Source organism: Leucopleurus acutus (genome assembly GCF_964270905.1).
Source record: "Leucopleurus acutus genome assembly, chromosome: 9".
NCBI classification, from domain to species: domain Eukaryota; kingdom Metazoa; phylum Chordata; class Mammalia; order Artiodactyla; family Delphinidae; genus Leucopleurus; species Leucopleurus acutus.
Window position 1 is genome coordinate 75384418 of NC_139144.1, and position 18670 is coordinate 75403087.

The window sequence follows — 18670 nt, forward strand, 5'->3', positions numbered from 1 at the left end:
CACACACACACAAGTATGAAAGCTAATAACTGAATTCAAAGTTGCAGGATACAAAATCAACATGCAAAATATGTTGCATCTTTACACACTAACAAAGAACAATCTGAAAAGGATATTAAGAAGTCAATTCCATTCACAATAACATCAAAAAGAATAAAATATTTGGTAATAAATTTACCCAAGGAGGAAAAGACTTAGACACTGAAAACTAAAAAACATTGCTTAAAGAAATTAAAGAAGATATAAATAAATGGAAAGATATCCCATGTTTTTTGATGAGAAGACTTAATATTGTTAAGATGACAGTTCTACCCAGAGCAATCTACAGATGCGATCCAAACCCTATTAAAATCCTAACAGTGGTTTTTGCAGAAATAGAAAAACCCATATTAAAATTCATATGGAATCTCAAAGGATCCTGAATAGCAAAAACAATCTTGAAAGAGAACAAAGTTGGAGGACTCAAATTTTCATATTTCAAAGCTCACAACAAAGCAACAATAATCAAAACAGTGTGGTACTGACATGAAGACAGACATAGAGAGTGGAATAGACAGCCCAGAAATTAGTCCTCAAATATATGGTCAAATGAGTTTTGACAAGAGAGCCAAGACCAAGACAGTTTTTTCAACAAACAATCTTGAGAAACTAGATAGCCACATGCAGAAGGTGAGGTTGGATTCTTACACCATAAACAAAAATTTCTCAAAATGGATCGACTTAAACATAAGAGTTAAGGCTATAACACTCCTAGAAGAAAAGATGAGGGAAAATCTTCATGATATTGGGTTTGGTGATGATTTTTTGGATGTGATAGCAAAATTACAGGCAACAACAACAACCAAAACAGATAAATTGGACTTCATCAAAATTTAAAACTTTTGTACATCAAAGGACACTATCAAGTGAGTGAAAGGACAACTCACAAAATGGGAGAAATTACTTGCAAATCACATATCTGTTCAGAGATTAATATCTAGACTACATAAAATAAACTCATATGACTCACAAAAACAACAACAAAAGCAATCCAATTTAAAAAATGAGCAAAGAACTTGAATAGACGTTTCTCTGAAAAAGATACACAAATGACCAATAAGGACATTGAAAGATACTCAACATCATTAGTCATTAGGGAAATATAAATCAATATCACAATGTTTTACAACTTCACACTCATTAAGATGACTATTATTAAAAGAAAGGAGGGCTTCCCTGGTGGCACAGTGGTTGAGAGTCTGCCTGCCGATGCAGGGGACACAGGTTCATGCCCCGGTCTGGGAAGATCCCACATGCCGCGGAGAGCTAGGCCCGTGAGCCATGGCCGCTGAGCCTGCGCATCTGGAGCCTTTGCTCCGCAAAGGGAGAAGCCACAATAGTGAGAGGCCCGCGTACCGCAAAAAAAAAAAAAAAAAAAAAGAAAGGAAGACATGTTGGTGAGGCTATGGAAAAAATATTACCCTTGTTCATTGCCACTGAGAATGTGAAATGATGCAGCCACTGTGGAAAACAGTATGACAGTTCTTCAAAAGTTAAACATAAAATTAGCATATGACAAACAATTTCTCACCTCTAGGTATATACCAGTAAGAGTTGAAAGCAGATACTCAAACAGATATTTGCACACCAATGTCCATAGAAGCATTAAAGAGCCAAAGGGTAGAAACAATCCAAATGCCCATCAATAGATGAATGGATAAGTAAAACGTGGTATATACATATAATGGGATATTATTCAGCCATAAAAGGTAATGAAGTACGGATACATGTTACAACATGTATGAGTCTTGAAAACATTATGCTAAGTGAAATAAGCCGATAGAAAAGGACAAATATTGTATGATTCCACTTACATGAGGTACCTAGAATAGTCAAATTTATGCAGGAAGAAAGGAGAATAGAGGTTACTAAGGGCTGGAGGTAAGGGAAAATGGGAAGTTATTGTTTAATGGGTTCAGGGTTTCTGTTTGGAAGAATGAAAAAGCTCTGGGAATGTATAGCAGTAATGGTTGCACAACAATGTGAATCTATGTTATGCCACTGAATTGTACACTTTAAAATGTTTAAAATAGCAAATTTTATGTTATACATGTTTTACCACAATAAAAAAGATAATAACAGAGATTACCTATAATAATTTTCCAATGACTGTGAATGCTTAGGAAAAATACATAAATTTCTAGAAATGTATTATTTGGTAGAACTTACTACACAAGTAATTAATAGTCTTGAATAGTCGTATGATTACTGAAGAAATCAAAACAAGCTTTAAACATATTACACAAGAAAATATCTGGACTAGACAGTTTTATGGGCAAAACTGTCACATTTTCAAGAAACATACCATCTCAATTTTGTACAAACATTTCCAGACAATAGAGACAAGAGAAAATATGTTCCAATTCATTGAGACTGAAACCATATGAAAACATTATTAGAAACAAATATTATAGACCCATTTCATTCATTCTATAAATCTTAAGCAAAATATTATTAGTAATTTTAATTCAAGAGAATATAAACAAGGTAACTTACCATAATCAAGTTGGATTTCCCATAAATATATTTTATGACGTTAAAAAAGAAAAAGAAACTCTATGATCATCTCAATAGATTTTTAAAAAGTATCTGATAAAATTCAATCCCATTTATTATAAAATTCTTAGTTTGTGAGAGGACAATAACTTTCAATAATAGAAAAATATAGCTTTGCCAGTGTTTAAAATCAGTGTTTCCCTATGAGAAAATAAAATCTGTGTCCAAAATTATTGTACAAATATTCATACAACCATTTACTCTCAGGCCAAACACAGTAAAGGGCAGCATAAATGATCTGACCTAAATTCCACATACGTTTTTTCTGTTTTGGCCTCTTCCCTCTCCATGTACTAGGTCCAATCTATTACCCAGTTATGACATTTTTTTCTTTTAAATCATTAGTCAGTTTAAATTTTCTTCCCTATCCTCATATCTCAAGATCCTCAGGGCCTTCAGCCTAAGATATGTCCCTCCCTCCAGTAGCCCTCCATCCCTCTCAGTTAGTTTCCAACTGCTCCGCTCAAACCAACTCATGTTTTAAAAAATACAACTTTCTTCTGATCTCTCCCAGCTCAAAAACCTAAAATTTAAACCTCTCCCCTTTAACTCATATATTAAGTTCAAACCCTTGTGTCCAGCTTTCAAAATCTCATTAAATGGCCCCACATTAACTGGTCAACATTATTTCCCACTACCCTCAAGTTCTGAAAGATTTCTCATCACCACATACACATATGTAGACTATGTCACAGCTTGTAAAAACAGATCTCCCACTCCAGTGGGAGGGAAGAGGCAAGAAGATAGAATGTTGCCAAACGGAACCTATGAATCCACATATGGAGAATTTTTAAAAGATAATAAAATACAAGCAATATCATAATATATATATGCAACATCATAGATAGTTGAGTATTTATTATACACCAGATATTCAGATAAGCATGTTTCATAGTAATAACAAAAAATAGTTTCTCAGGTAATCTTTATAATAACTTTGTGACTGAAGTCTCATAGTTCCCATTTTAAATATAAATAATTAAAACTCTGAAAAATTAAGTACTTATCTCAAGATCATACAGTTGTAATAAATAAAAGACTTGAGATTAAAACCTAGGTCCGTCTAACACAGAGGCTGGATTCTTTACTACCTATCCTATTGTGGAAGGGCTCTTGCCTTAACACTTTTAATGGTAAGAAGTGTTTTGAAAACTCAAAAAAGTTGGAGGCCATTGGAGAATATTTTTCTCAGCTTTATTCTTTCCCACTGCTATTTTCTGCACCTCAAATGTCCTCACGCTTTCTTTAAGTATCAAACTACAACCTACTTTCTAAGGCTCAACTTAAGGTCCAAACATCTCCAACACTCTCCCTACGGCAACCTGGCTTAATTTTTTTCTTCACCAAAACGCTATAGTATGAGGAAACTTGACCACAAATTCAATAATTTAATTCATTTTTATTGTTTTACCCCTCTTCATTTATATTCACTCAGCAAGAGAGAGGGTACTATAGTACCCAGGAACACTCATCATGTTTCTGAAAACTGATTATGTAAAACCCTGAGAATTTCCTGGAGATACATACATGTGCATTTGTGTATATGCATACATACATATAACATGCATATATGTATATTACATATGGGTGTGTGTGGTGTGTGTGTGATGTATCTATCCCCCAGATAATCTCATTATAAATACAAAAAAGGAAATAAAATCATATATATATATACATATATTTCCAGACAATTTTTCAGTATAGAGACTAAAAGAAAACTTCTAAACTCATACATAGATGTGTATGTGTGATGTCTATATACCTATATCTATATCAAATATTTAGTGTGAGTTTCATGGGAAAGTGAGGGGATTTTGAGTTGTTTGGACCCTCTATTTTGCTTTTCTCTGAAGACATTTACTGTGAATGCAAAATGGCAAAATTGAGCTTGATACTGTTAGATAGAATAATTGTAGGCATAGAAAGAAGATAAACTTCAGGAATAAAGAGTGAACACTGTAGGAGAGCATATATCACACAATGTAAGCATACATAAAAACTGGCATTTAAGAGAATATTTTCTTTCCTTTTGTGTATTTATTCTTTCCTCTAGTTTACCTTTAAACATAGTAAACTAGATTTTTCCAGTTTTAGGACATGTACAATTGATCTCCCCCTAACTTTATTTTATTTGCTGAAGCAGGGCTATGAGGTTTGAATGATAAACATTGAAAAGAGAAATCCCACTGAGTTATTTTTTTTTTCGTTCTATTATAAGTGAATAAAAATAATCTTTTGGGCGGGAGTGGGAGATTCCTGTCCTTGACCAGCTGGTTCATAAAGCAAATAGAAAAGATAAAATACAAAACAGAGAATGGTAACATAATAAATGCTTTTGCATCATACACTTTATATATATATAATCTGTTTAGTACCAAATGTAAACGTTGCAACAAATAATTAGTAGAACCTTCACTTTTTGATAAAAAGGTCACAATATAACATTATTTTTAACAATTGTTTAACTAAATAGACTATAAAAATATTTTTACTGTAGCCAAAGCATTAAAAAACATCTTCTAAGTAAATAAGCTTGTCAGTACAGCAGACTATATGTTACACTTTTCAATGCTCAACTTCTACATACCTTATTTTATTGACTATTAGTTTATAAAGTTTAAATTCAGTATTTAAGGTGGTTTCATCTCCAAACATTGAAAGAATTCCAAAATGCACTTGCTCACCAGTTTTAACTTTGAAGTGTCTATAACCTTCACAATAGCAATGGTTTTCTCTTTCTCCTTCATCATTTTCTTTTCCTTACACTTGCAAGCAATAACTGGGAGAGCTGTGCAGAAACTTCTAAGGTGAACTTTGGTTCTTCCTTGGACTTTAAGTCTAATCTGCTCTAGATTGTGATTGACAAAAGCTTGCTTGTTGGTGTTCTGTAGTCCTTTCAAGTTCCAACCAAGCACAGGGGGTTGTTAATATTTACTCAGTCCTTGTCTCTGAAATAGTCTTGAACTATAACAGTATACTGAGATTGTCAAACGCCACCAGCATTTACAGACACTTGATTGAAAAATACCCATCTATGATAAAAGAAATGAGTTACTGTGCACAACCACATCTCTGAAAGGGAGAGGTGAAACTAAGACTAAAGGGTAGAAATTATAGGGAGACAGATTTAAACTCAGAGGCTAAACAATCCTTTGGCTGGAATGTGACAGAGGATCGGATCAGGCTAAGGTCCCTTCAGATTCTAAGATTCTACAATTCTATGAAATGGCTTCCTTCTGAGGCTGCTAGCACAGCAGAGTGGGTAAGATTGTGCATTTGGTGTCATACAGGATTGGATTCAAACCCCTCTCTTGATATTCACTAACTATATGAACTTGAGTGAGTTACTGAACTTCTCTAAGCCTCTTTCCTCATTTGTAAAATGATAATCCATAATAATAGTCTCTATCTCATATGTTTGTTGTGGTGATTAAATTTTCATGAAAAGTGTTTTGCACAATCCTTGTCACATAGCAAGTACCCAAGGCATAGTAGCTATTATTATTGTTGTTATCCTTATTGCTGCTGATTTTAGCCATTAAAAAATTTCCTAAATGGTAATGTATAATGGGAACAATTTTTTTAAATATTGTGTGTGAATTTTAAAGCATTTATGTCATATGTATTTGCTGAGCACCTATGATGTGCTAGACATTTGTGCTGGGTACTGAGAATAAAATAATGAACAGGTCACTCTTTTAGGCTTTAGGGACACAGCAGTGAACAAGACAGACAAGATCACCAGCTTCCAGGAGTTTACATTTTAAGGGTGGGAGCACACAATAAATAGGTAAATAAAATAAAACACAAGATAATTTTTCTAACTCTAATCCTAAGTGTCCCAGGGAATTAAATAAGATATTGATTTAGGAAGTGTGGGATGGGGTCTTCCAAATAGGGTGATTGTGGAAGACCTCTCTGACAAGTTGATATGGACTAAAGATCTGAGGCATAAAGAGATAGTCATGCAAAGATCTGGGACAAAATCATTCCAAGCCCAAAAAAGGAAATTCCATGGTCCTAAAATGATAATATGCATGTCATATTCAAGGAGTAGGAAGAAGGCTATCAAGACCAGAGCCTAAAGTTACAGGGAAGTGCTGACTATGGTAAAGGGTCCTGGTTATATTCTGAGGATTTCAGGAAGTTAACAGAATGCTCAGCAGTCAGAGAAACAGGATCTGAGTTTTGCTATGTGAAGATCGTTCTGGCTGCTGTGTGATCAACAGCCATACGGGGGAAAGAAGTAGCAGAGAGCTTAGTTCTGAAGTTCAAGTGAGAGATGATCATAGCCTGGAAAAGGGTTTTACTAGAGGAGCTGATAAGCTGTGAGATTCAGGAAATCTGGGATGCAGAGTAGGAGGGCATACTGGTAAATGTGGTTGTGTGGAAGTAAGAGAGAGAAGAAGAATTACTTTTTTTGGAGGGTGTTGGTTCTAGATGGATAAGGAGGGGGACAAAAACTTCTTTTCAGTCAGATTAGGTTTGAGATGTCTGTTGGAAGCACAAAAGATGTTAGGGTAGCAGTAAGACATACGAATCTAGCATTAGGGGAGACAGCTAGGCTGGAGAAGGGTTGAGATCACCAACAGAATGTATAGATATGTGAGAAAAGAGGACTGAAGTCTAAGCCTGGGAGCACTTTAGCATGTAGATGTCTATTAGAAGAGAAAGAACCAGTAAGGTGGGTGAAAAGCCAAAAAATACGGTGCTACAGAATCCCAGATAATACTTCAAGAAGGAGGGAGTGGTCAACCATGGCTACTGCCACAGAGAAACCAAGCCTGGTGAGAATGGAGAATTTACTATTGGCTTCGGTACTGGTTGGTTTTAAGAGCTCTTTTAGAATTGTAAGGGCAACAGCTGTATTGGAGAGTAGAGAATGGGAGGTAAGGAAATGGAAGCAGAGAGAGTTCTGAGGGGTAGGGAGTCAGGAAATGATGTGGTAGCTGGAGAGGAACTGCATTCAAAGGGAGTTGTTTGATTTGGTTTTATTTGGGGGGAATCTTAGTAAAGACAAGTGTAATGCTGATATTTATAATTCAATACATCAGAATAGACCGATGATATAGGAGGAGTTGCTATTTAGAGGGAGAGTGCTTGAGAAGGTAAGAATTTGTGAGATCTAGGACACAAGTAGTTGGGCTGGCTTCAGATTATGAGCTGGGACAATTCTATTCTAACAGAAGGGATGGCAGAGAAAATCAAAACAGATGCAGGTGGTCTTATAGAATTTGTGATGCAAAGCTAACAAGTAAGTTCTAACCTGATTGCATATATTTTCTCTCTGAAGTATGTTGTGAAAGAGAAATCAGCTAGAAAATGGAGAATGGATGGGGAATGGTGGAGATTTGAGAAGAGAAGAGAAAGTATAATGTTGTCTTAATTAATGAGAATTTTCACCAAGGAATAGCTGTAGTATTGTCTGGTAGTAGTGAAAGCCCCTATGAAATTTTGGTGATGTATTGGAGGTGAGTACTACGAGCAATGTGGTAAAATTTTATCCATTCAGCTACCCAGGTGAAGATGTGGAGTAAGATGAAAAATAAGTTTAATCAGGGTCGGGCTTTTGCTAGGAGAATCAAATGAAGAAAAATGGGTATATGCTAAGAGTGTTCGCAAGAGAAATGGTTATAGTACTTGACCAAGAATAGGTTAAGAAAGAAATTGTCAAAATGTCATGAGTGAGGGGCCGGGGCAGCCCACCCCACCCCCCCGTCCCCACTGCCTACGAGGGCCAGCGTGGGCTCTGGGTGAGTGTGGCCATGGAGGGTTCTCCGGAATCAGGGCCCAGAGGTCCACGGGACCCAATCCTGGGCTTTGAAAAGAGCACAGCACATCTGGCACTGACCTGGAGCACCATGCCATGCTTCCCCCAGTGTCAGCTGGAGGACCCAGAGTACAGCCAGTTGGAGTACAAAGGTGAGCAGGGTGGGGCTGTATGCTGGGCACCACAGGGTGACCCACAGAGGCTGGTGTTCGGCCCAAACCAAAGGCTGGCCTCAGACAACCCGTCTGGTGGACTGCAGTTTGCCAACACATAACGAAGAAAAGATTGGTTCAAAGAGGGAAAAGGCTGACGGGACCCCCAACCCCGCACGACCACACCCCCGGCCACAGATGGTAGAGCAAATTACGCCCTGGATGGAGGGGCAGACGAACAGCGATCCAGCTCACCAAGCTGAGCTCTATGCAGCCCTGGCCTTGTCCTGCCCTTCCTGGAGGTCTCAGAGAGATAGAGACGGAGGAAGGAGAAGGGGGCCAGTTATTGCATACACTGGCCGCTTTCATTTTCCAAGGTGGAGGAAATCCTCACCATATTAATGGCATGGGAAAAAGAAAGAAGAGGTATCCAACGGCAGAGGGAAGAGTCCAATGGACCTGATTCTCTGCACAGAGAATGCTGAAGGTGACCCCCTCTGCCCCCAAAAGAAAACAGAACAAAACAGAACAAAACCCGTCAGGAAGCTCAGTTTGATTGCAGGGTAGAAACTTCATCGACACTACAGAAATCGGTTGCCTTTCTGTACACTCACAACAAACTATCTGAATGAGGAAGGAAGAAGAGAACCCTGTGGACAATGACAGTAACAACACACAAAAAATACCTAGGAGTCCATCTAACCCATGACCTACAAGACCCGTAACTCAGAAAACTGGATGAGAGACATACCAATGAAAGAAAATGAAAATGATACACACAAAACATGGAACGATAGGTGGTGCTCATGGATCGCAAAAGTCCGTCTTGTGGAAATGATTCCACACCCCCAAGGCAATCCAGAGATGCAATGCCATTCCTCTCAAAATACCCACGGATTTTCTCAGACAAGTACAACCAAGAATTCCAAAATGCGTCTGGAAACACAAAAGAACCTAGAGAGTGTCAATACGCTCTTCAGACAGAAGCACAGACTTCGGACTTCCCACACTGCCTGATTTCCAACTAGCCTGCCAACCTGCCATCATCAAGACATCATGGTATAGGCACACAAGACATCCACATAGATCCATGGAGGAGAAAGGAGAGGCCAGAAAGAAAGCCACGCTTATGTGTCTATTCGTCTCTGACAAAGGAGGTGAGAAGGTCCCGTGGGGATATGATAGCCTGTGCAATGAATGGTGTTGGGGAAACAGGACCGCTCCATGCACAAGCATCACAATGGATTCCTTTCTCGTTCCACCTACAACAAGAAACTCACACCAAATCGACTACTGCAACGTAAAACCTGAAGCCAGGCCAGGCCTAGAAGAAACCCATAGGTACTGCGTTCTCGGACCTCCGTCTTGGAACCATGTTTGTGGATTGGTGTCCCCACGCAAGGGAAAGAGAAGCACAATAAACCCAGTTGGGGCTCCAGGTGACTGAAAAGGTTTTCAACAGCACAGGCAAGCGTATGCATGACGAAAGAGGCAGTGGACCGAATGTGAGAAAACACTGATTTGCAAATGTTGTATCTGAGAATGGCGATCATCTGGAAAACAGACTGAGAAGTCGCACAACACAAGCCTTTGAGACACAAAAACCCTAACCTGACGCTTAACCCTAATAATGTGTGTGTGTAATTATTTGCACTGATAGTTATTTTATACTCAATATACCTAGATTATGTATAATAAACATATTCTATATCAAAAAAGATGTCATGAGTGAGAAATAATAGCTATTGAGAAAAACAGTGGTAGAGTCAATTGATTTGGAGTCTCCACAAGCTTGAGCAATTGGTGAAGTAAGAACATTAGAGTAGGTGCACTGAAAAACAGAATGTAATGGTCAAAAAGTATGAAATAAAACTGTTATAGGATAGAGAAATACATAATAACAAGATCTAAGATATCATCATGTGAAGGGATGGCTGGATAGGAAGGAGAAAAATACCATTGACACCAAGGAGACTGAGAAACTGAGAGGTTAAGGTATTGATGAAAACACAGCTGATTTCACTGAATGTTTCTTGCACTTTGGGTCTTTTCAGTCCAATTTACAAAATTGTTGCAGTAAGAACGAATTGACAGTTGCCTAGTTCTCTTGGTCAAATAGAAATTGAGAGGTAACTTCTGCGTAATTATTCTGAGTCTAGTCACTAATCACTCAATATTCATTTCTGGGTCAGAAATACCTGGGCTAAATTGATCTGTGAAAACCCTGAACTATTCCATTCAATCTGGGGAAATGTGAAGGACCACCACAAGTGGTGCAAGCTACCCCTTAGCAGCTTCCAAACTTTCCACCAACAGAAGTTAGAACATGATTTTTAATTAAGCCTATATGCAGTGGTCCTGGGATAAATTTACACTCAAGGTTTTCTGCTTAAGTCACAGCAAAAGAACCCCAAAGTGACTAACAGCACAATCAGTAGATTGCCCCTAAGACTTTGCAATTTCTGTGAGAACTAGAGAAAATATGTAAAATACTCAGCAACGTGCCTGTGACATAGTAGGTGAGACATTAAGAAAAATTATTATTATTGATAAATATCCTCACTTTTGAAGCTTACCATTATGGGCATCTGTTGTTTCAGCCTCTCTAGAATTCATTTACATTTATTTTGGTAACAACTCCTGCTCTCCTGGTTCTCACTCTTAACCTAGATAATTTGTTTTGTGGAGCTGCTTGATTCACAGCTCTAGCGTGGGCCCAAGACCCAGAAAAATTAGCTGACAGTTAGATATATGACAGAAATTGCTCCACAAGGAATTAGCCCAGAGATTGAACTGGAACTAAGCGGGAAAGGAAGCTCTCCTCTTAAGTTTTTAAGCTTGACTTAATGTATCCACCAGGATGCATTTGGTTATGACAATCAGAAAATCCTGACACAATTAGCTTATAAAATAAAGGAAAAAAATCTTACTTAATGTGTGAGATCCATAGGTAAAGAATTCTCCCGGGGCATATAAGCAGTATTTCTTTGCATTCCACTTGGATTTTCCTCTCCCTTTGTTTCTTTAGTTTTTCCTCAGTTTATTTACCTTCTGGGCAATAAAATGACTACATAAGTCACATTGTCTTACAACATCATGGAGAGGCAAAACCTTCTCTTTCTTGGGTCCCCTTTAAAGGCTAAAGTAAATTCTAGAAGACCCCAGGAACCTGCTCAAACTTGCCAGAATTGCAACACAAGCTCATTCTTAAAACAATCTCTGGCCAGGGAAACGGGGTCACCAGGGTTGGCTTAAATTAATCAGAAACTTCCTCTTCCTTGTGAAGGAGTGGATGTCTGAAAAAAAACTGGGTTAGCAAGGAAGAATTGTGTGCATAGCTAGGAATAAGCTGTGATAGTGTCTGCTCAACAGCTGAGAATAAGGCCAGTACAGAACAAAGGCAAAGTTATGGAGGGATGTTCACATACAATATTACTTAGGAATTTGTGGATGACATGAGCCAACAAATTCCTTTCATACTTAAGCCCCATATTAGCCAGGTTCTATCATCTACAACCAAAAGTTCACTAGCTAAAATGCTTACTCAAAGCATTCCTCTGAATCTAACAGGTCTTTATTTTTATCCACATGAACTATAAATATCCTTCAGAATTTCCTATCTCTGTTCTACCACCTATTCTTATACATTCTTTTTTTCTGACTTCTTGCCTTTTCTTATGTTGTTCTCTCAACTTGTTATACTTTGCTGCCTTCATGTCTACCTCTTAAAATCTTAACCTTCCTTTATAACTATATCTCAAATATCATCTTTTCCTAAAGCATTCCAAAAATATCTCAATTTCGCATGGTTTCTACTTTAGTCAAACTCCAGGGCAACTCTCTGACTAGCATTTTAAAAAATTATATATATATATATATATATATATATATATATGCCATCTACCAAGATTTAATATAAAAATAGCTTTGGCAATAAATATTTTCAATTATTCTCATAATGCAGAAGAAGAAACTGAAATAAAGAGAAGTGACTTGCACAATACCTAGCTGACAACTTGGGTTGATACCAAGATCCATATTCTTTCCCTCCCTGTCTCTCAGGTGTGCCTCACTGCACTGCCTCACTATCATGTTGCCTCTTGATATGTGAATTGTGTCTCACTCAACTTTTAGTTTCCTATAGTGCACGTATTTTGCTTTGCATATAATAACTATTGAATAAATATTTGGTCAGTTGAACTGCTTGGGGTTATATCTTGATCTTGATTTATCAATGATTGTTGATTGGCCAACAGCAGATACTTCTTTATATAAGTACAAATAGGCCAGTAGTATCTATCTTTTACATTCTGTATATCAAAAGCAAATTCCCAATACTCACTGTCACCAGTTTGCATGGAATAAGCAATCTATGCAACCTCTACAAAACAAGTAAGATAATTTGACAAAGAGAATGTTTCAATATACAATTTCAGTGAAATAAGTACCACATACAAGGAAGAGAAGATTGCAGGAAATTAATATCATTTCCTCAGACCCAGAAGTTGAATACTAGTTAAGAAAATAGTAACCTCATGCTGTTGAATTAGATGGGGAAACTTAGCATTAATAACATTTATATAGATAATTTGTTAGATTTCCTATAAATATGCTGCTTAAAACCTGAAGAGAGAAGAGGTAGAAAGAATTGTCACTTCATTCTAAAAAACGAACGAACGAACAGGCAAAAAACAAACAAAAAAATCCACCAAAAAACCTTCAAAAAAAACCTAGATTTTAAACCTCATTTGATCTTTGTCTAATAGTGGTATTAATGACTTGTTATAAAGTGGAGGTCCTTTGTACGAGAGAAAAGGAGGAAAGAGATAATTCTCCTTTTTGTAGTCTATTTGGGAATTAATAAAGAAAAGAGGGATGCTTTGTCTAATTTTTTTCTTAAAGTTTTAAATTTAAAATGTCCATTGTTAATATTAATATAACTTAGCCCACTGATTTACTGATGAACAGTATCTAGTCAGAATTCACTTTCTTTAAATGAAATGTTTAACAATTAAATCACAATCTTTCATATTTTTTCTCATGTTTTCTGAAAGGTCTAAAACCATAAACAAACAAACCAACAACCCTTCAAACTGTATAGAAAGAGCTTGCACACCCTTTACAGATTCATTTCTAGAGATTAATAAATGAACAACGAGAAGGCAACAGTAATCAAATAGGAGATAAGATAACTCTTCACTGCATATTATTCCAGGAATTTGTGATTCCAACACAGAAATCTGTCTACATGCCTTAAAGTAGTGTGAGGCTCTTCTACCTTTCTTCAGTTCATCTTTAACCTTTGGTTATTGGCTCAGAAGTAAAGTTATATTTTTGTTGTTATAAATTTTTTCTTTCCTCTATAAGGTGTAGAGCCTCTGAATCTGATAGCTGTTAGTCATGGTAAAATAGTTAAAATTTAGCCATGAACTTATGAGGGTATTATGATATGTTGTGCTTCAAACGGAAATCTGAAGATTTCACAGAAAATGCTATAGCAGACTAGATATATAATTAGATGGTGTTTATAGAGATTAGGTAGGTAAGAAGATAGATAGATAGACAGATAGAATAGTACACGTCCTATTATCTTCCTCAATAAAATTATGTATCTTTTTTTCTGCCCCAATAAATATTTTTTAATATTTATCTATCTTGTATCTGTTTCAAAAGTGCAGAAGAAAACACCACTTATTAATCAAATGAAATTTCTTGTTTTATCATCATATGCTATTATTGATTTTAATCTCATTGACCTCCTCAGGTCTGGAAACACTTACTGTTCTTTGCATTAGCAGAGGAGAGTCTGTTCCTTCCTCTTTAAAACTCGATTCCGTACCGATTATATCCTCAATAACGTCCTCCATCTAGCAAAATATAATACATTTAGAATATTGTGCATAATGATAACAGTTGCACATCAGTCTGAGTTCAGAGAGAAAAATTTTAGCAATCTTTAAAAGTTTTTTTAGAATATTTAGATTATATGTGTATCAAAACACAGAATATTTTAGAACTTAAAATGAAGTAATCCTGACACTCTGATCTGTGTTGCTTTTCCTTGCATTAGCTTACGCCTGCTGGCAGGTGATGGCTAGGCAAATCACCCTGGGTTAGTCCTTTGGAAATTAGTATCTGCATAAATAGAGTGATTATCATGAATACCTTGAGCCAGAGCTCATATACTTAGCTTGTAGAGAGATGACTTCCTACAAACTTTATTTTTCTTTTAAAATGTTTTGATAGGGGGCTTCCCTGGTGGCGCAGCAGTTGAGAGTCTGCCTGCTGATGCAGGGGACATGGGTTCGTGCCCCGGTCCGGGAAGATCCCACATGCCGCGGAGCAGCTGGGCCCGTGAGCCATGGCCGCTGAGCCTGCACGTCCGGAGCCTGTGCTCCACAATGGGAGAGGCCACAACAGTGAGAGGCCCGCGTACCACAAAAAAATAAAAACAAACGCACACACACATACACACACATGTGGCCATTGGGTACCATATTCCAGAGTGTGGCTCTAGGCCCTGTTCTGGACTTTAGATGTTATTCCATGTGCACTGAGAGATCTCTAAAGGATCTAGGAAAACAAATATACATGTTTTCTTTCTTTTGGTTAGACCACTTTCTGAAAGTTTTCAAGTATATTATTGATTGTTACCAAACTCAAATTTTAATTTCATGACATTTTTCTTATTACTACTCCACCATTAAATGGACAACAAATTTGTATTGAACAGATGTGAAGAAAACCTGAGGGAAGAAGGATGCTAAACACAATTCATGGTAAGTGGTTTACTTTGGAGTATTTCTGATAGTTTCAATAAAAATTACACATGTCATTTGTCCCTTTTCTTTCTGGAAGCTTACATCATAAATTACTCAGTCTCCTGCATCTCTCATTTTTTCCTCTTACCTATAAACATACTCAGGTTTCTTCTATTCCAGAAGGAAACCCTTCTTTCCTACATGTCAAAGTTCATCCTCCTTGGAGACTCTACTTTTGCCTCTAACACTTCTATCCATAATTTCTGTCATCCACCTACATGACTATCTTTTCCCCTAATTTGTTGGAGTTGCTGTCTCTTCCATTATTCTAAATTGACTTTAAAATCTAAACCAAAACTTTGCTTCACAGCTTCCAGGAATCTTCATAATTAATCACCTTGGAATCCAGTTGCTACTTTAAGAAAGACAACAAACACATCATTTTATATCAGATGAAACAGAATGAACAGATTAGACAAAAGAAGAATTACAAATCAGCAGAATAAGCGTCCTCAAAGTGATAAATGAAGATGATGAAATACAAAGGAAGAACACAATATTTTTACTAAAATAAAAATAGAAATAATAGTTATGGAAAGAATGAGGCTCAAGGACAAAGGAAAAGATTATAAGAAAAGGTCTACAAAAGACTAAGAATCAAGCTTTTCAACAACCCTGGGTGCAAGAAAACAATGGGATAACATTTGAAGTGTTAAAGGTAAAGAATTTTGAACCTAGACATTTATAACCAATAAAATATCCTTTAAGTGTGTGCATGAAATAAAGCTTTTCTTAGACATAAAAACTCAGAAGTTTTAGGGCAAAAAGACCTTCGGAAAACACTCTTTCAGGAAGTACACTAGTCAGATAATAAATAAAACTATGAAATCAGTACAAAATATAAGAATGAGGAAGTAACAGTAAAATGTTTGTGGTCTAAATAAGAAGAATGTATGTGTGTGTATTCATTCTAAAAATATCAATTCAGAAAGATAGGTGAGAACAAGAAGGAGAAGACCATACTCAGATAGACTTTTACTTAAGGGTATGACATAGATATTGTTAAACAATGACATAGATAAAGAAGAAATATAGCTATGTGTCTTAAGTTAGGTGTAACCAAAAAGAGAGAGAGAGAAATTTAACCTATCCAATAGAGGATAGAAAAAAAGATGGCAAATAAGGAAACAGAAAGCATAGTAATTTAAAAAAAACGTGAAAAAGGTAAGTATTAAATCCTAATGGTAAAATAATTACAAGAATGTAAATGAGTTAACATAGTGCTCAAGAAATTATCATTCAAATTGGATTTTTCAAAGGTATTGTAATACTTTGTCTATAAGGGACACATTTAAAATAAAACAATAGAGAAAGCAAAAAATAAAGTGCAAAGATGAACAACAAAAATGACCAAAAGGAAAGCAACAGTAACAATGTTAATATTAGACCATATAAAATTCAAGATCAAATGTTAAAGCAAAAATAATAAAAAAATAATACCAAGTAACCATGAAACCTAAAAAACCTAAAAAGAAAAACCTAAAAAACTCTGTAGCAACAGCTGTCAGAAATCTATGAAAAATAAATTCAATTGTAGTTGAATATTTTAGCTCACCACTCTCAAAGTCATAAATCTGAATTTAGCCTTCTCTTCACCTATTCTCTAGACCATGCCTGAGTCCTATCACCTTCTAGTCTATACCACTCCATTTCTGAAATTTTAAATTCAATTATCTCACTCATCAAATGCAATATTCCATTTAGATCCAATTTAGACCCCCTATGGCAAATCAACTGAACAATTTTCATTATGACTCTCTATGCTTTTACCCTATTATCTTTCTGCCCAACCACCCCTAACTCCCCAGGAGTTCTCTCTCTCTACTTCCTGTTAACTCTGAATTCAAAGTAGAATGGTTCTTGCTCACCATCTTACTGAAATTCCTTTTGTTGCTATTTTCTTTGACTGCTTGACTGATAAATTCAATAGATATTTATCAGTCCTTATTTTACTAGACTCAGTCACTACATTTGAGTGTGTGGGTCATTTCCTCCTTCTTTAAACAGGTTCCTTCAGTGGCACCACACTAGTTATCTTTTTACTTTACCTTTACAGTCCTTTTCCTCTGACCACCCCTTAAATGTGGGTGATCTCCTCAATCCCACCCTTGGTTTCCTACTCTCCTCATTGTTTTCATGTTCTTCAGGAGCTTTCTTCCTCATTCAAATTTTCAAGTTCTACCCATAGGCTGACAACTCTTAAATCTCTTCCTCCAGTCTAGATTACTCCTCCTCAAGACAAACTTGGATATCTAGCTGTCACCAGCATCTCCACATTGTGGTCTCACAGATACCTCAGTTCTAACATGTTCTAATATAAGGCCTCATCATCTCTCATTGTACTATAGAAATAACCTCCCCACTGGTCGCTCCCTCCCTCCAGGTTTCTTCTTCTACATAGTTGACAGAGTGATATTAAAGTCAAATCTGATTATGTCGCCCTAGCCCTTACATTTAAGCCTTTCAAGGATTTGAAATTACTTAACATGGAGCACCAGCCTTTCTGTGATTTGTCTATTACCTGCTTCTCTAGTGTGACCTTTTGTCATCACCTCATGCTGTTTCCTATTCTTTGCTCATGCTATCTTACTTGGCTAAATTGCCCCACTAGCCATTTTCCTCTAAGTCTACTTGACATACTTCTGAAGCAGAACAGCACTTCTGCACTTCTACATATACCATAGCCTTTTCTACATAATAGTATAAGTATTTGCTTCCTTTTTTTTCTCTTCCCTTCAACTTAGAGTTCTTGTAGAGTACAGAGGATAAGAAAAACAAGACAAGGAATAATTAAAATATAGCATGTGCTGTAAAAATGCTACGATAAGAGCAGTTTTTATCCACATGATATAGGTGTTACTATGAAAACTCAGAGAATAGGTACCTAATCCACACAGAATACCCCCAGGGAAAGAAGAAACCTGAGACGAATTTTGAAGAGTCAGTCAGAATTATCCAGATAAATAGAGATTGAATGAGTAGTTGGTAAAGAAAGGATATAAGGAAGAACCTGGCCGCTGTGAAAATCACTAATGAACCATATGGCTGAAGAACACAGTACCATGCAGATGTGTAATGATAAGTCTGGGTAGGGTAGCAAGGGTTAAGTGTGGAAGAGTCCTGTGTGCCGTGAGTACAAATTTGAATTTTATCTTGGAAAGACCCATGCTATAAAATGCTTATTTGACTTTATATCTGATTGTCTTGGAGCGCTTTAATCACCTAATTACTCCTAATTCCAACCCCCAAATCCTAAATCTATGGATGCTCTCATAGATTTTTTCTGTGGTAGCTATGATTTCTGGGGTCTTTGAATTAATGAAATGTTCCGT

The 18670-nt window shown here is 36.6% G+C and overlaps 1 protein-coding gene across 3 annotated transcripts in view; it reads right to left on the minus strand.

Annotated features, from left to right (window-relative positions):
- TFEC (transcription factor EC) overlaps positions 1–18670 on the minus strand; it is a 675276-nt gene that overhangs the window by 21670 nt on the left and 634936 nt on the right. For 2 of the 3 annotated variants that reach the window (XM_082845896.1, XM_082845897.1), the window contains one exon: positions 14298–14384. The exons of the other annotated variant lie outside the window; for it this stretch is intronic. In XM_082845896.1, coding sequence (XP_082702022.1) covers positions 14298–14384 — 87 coding nt within the window. The remainder of the gene's footprint in view (positions 1–14297; positions 14385–18670) is intronic. 3 annotated transcript variants of the gene reach the window in all.